Source organism: Centrocercus urophasianus, unplaced genomic scaffold, assembly GCF_019232065.1.
Source record: "Centrocercus urophasianus isolate 14NV4802_14NV808 unplaced genomic scaffold, USGS_Curo_1.0 seq_67, whole genome shotgun sequence".
Lineage (NCBI taxonomy): Eukaryota > Metazoa > Chordata > Aves > Galliformes > Phasianidae > Centrocercus > Centrocercus urophasianus.
In genome coordinates this window covers 23951-24902 of record NW_024885277.1, presented here as the reverse complement: position 1 = coordinate 24902, position 952 = coordinate 23951, and the positions used below count along the sequence as shown (strand labels likewise).

General features: G+C 66.3%; 1 protein-coding gene across 2 annotated transcripts in view; it reads right to left on the bottom strand.

The window, feature by feature from the left end:
• Positions 1-333, bottom strand: part of LOC122170349 (electroneutral sodium bicarbonate exchanger 1-like) — a 19495-nt gene extending 19162 nt beyond the window's left edge. For both annotated transcript variants that reach the window (XM_042837108.1, XM_042837109.1), the window contains exon 1: positions 259-333. In XM_042837108.1, coding sequence (XP_042693042.1) covers positions 259-303 — 45 coding nt within the window. In that variant the 5' untranslated portion in view covers positions 304-333. The remainder of the gene's footprint in view (positions 1-258) is intronic.
• Positions 334-952: the final 619 nt, after the last annotated feature.

The window sequence follows — 952 nt, the reverse complement described above, 5'->3', positions numbered from 1 at the left end:
CCCCCCCCCCCCTCCCCTCCACTCGTCCCTTATGCCTCATTTTACAGATTCCCTCCCCATCCCTTGCAACCCCCACTGCAGACCAATCGCACATCCCCCTCTTTGCAGACACATTGCCCCCAACCTAGCAGACGCCCTGCATGCCCCGCATCCTGCATCCTCTCCCCCCCCCTCCCCCCGCCGCTGGAAATGCCGCAGTGAGCAGCCACAGAGCATCCTCCGGCCGCACCGGGTACCCCCCCCCCATGCACCCCCCACCTGATAGCTGAGGATGCCATCGGGTTCGGTGCTGCCCGCGGGCATAGCTGGGCTGGTGGGGGGGCCGGGCTCCCCCCGGGGCTCGGGGCCAGGGGGGGCCGCAGCCGCTCTGCACCCCGATCCGCTCACATCGGCTCCACCATCTCCGGAGCGGGAACAGACCCCGCCCAGGGCCGGGAGGGGGCGGGGGAAGGAGGCAGAGCCCGTTGGGGGAGCATCGGGGGGACACTGGGGGGGCAGCTGACAGCCTCCCTTCTTCCCCCCGCATAGATCCCCTTCGGCACGGCCCCTACGCTCCCCGGCATCGCCCCTCGAGGCCCCCATCATCAGCACCCCCATGTCTCTGTGTCCCCAGCAATTCCCTTCCTGCCCCCCACCCCTTCTGCAGCAGCCCCACAGCACTCAGACAGCACCCCCCCCTGCTCCCTCCAGCTTCAGCCCCACACCATCACCACCCTCAGCATCAACCTCCTCTCCAGCATCATCCCCCAATTCACCCCTGTGCAGCATCACCCTCAATTCCTCCTCAGCACCACCTCCTCTCCTGCATCACCCCACAATTCCCCTCCAACATCACCCCCTCTGTAGCATCACCCCCACCTCCAGCATCGCCTGAATTTCACCTCAGCTTCACCACCTTTCTAACATCACCTCCAATTCCCCTCCAACATCACCCCCATCTCCAGCATCACCC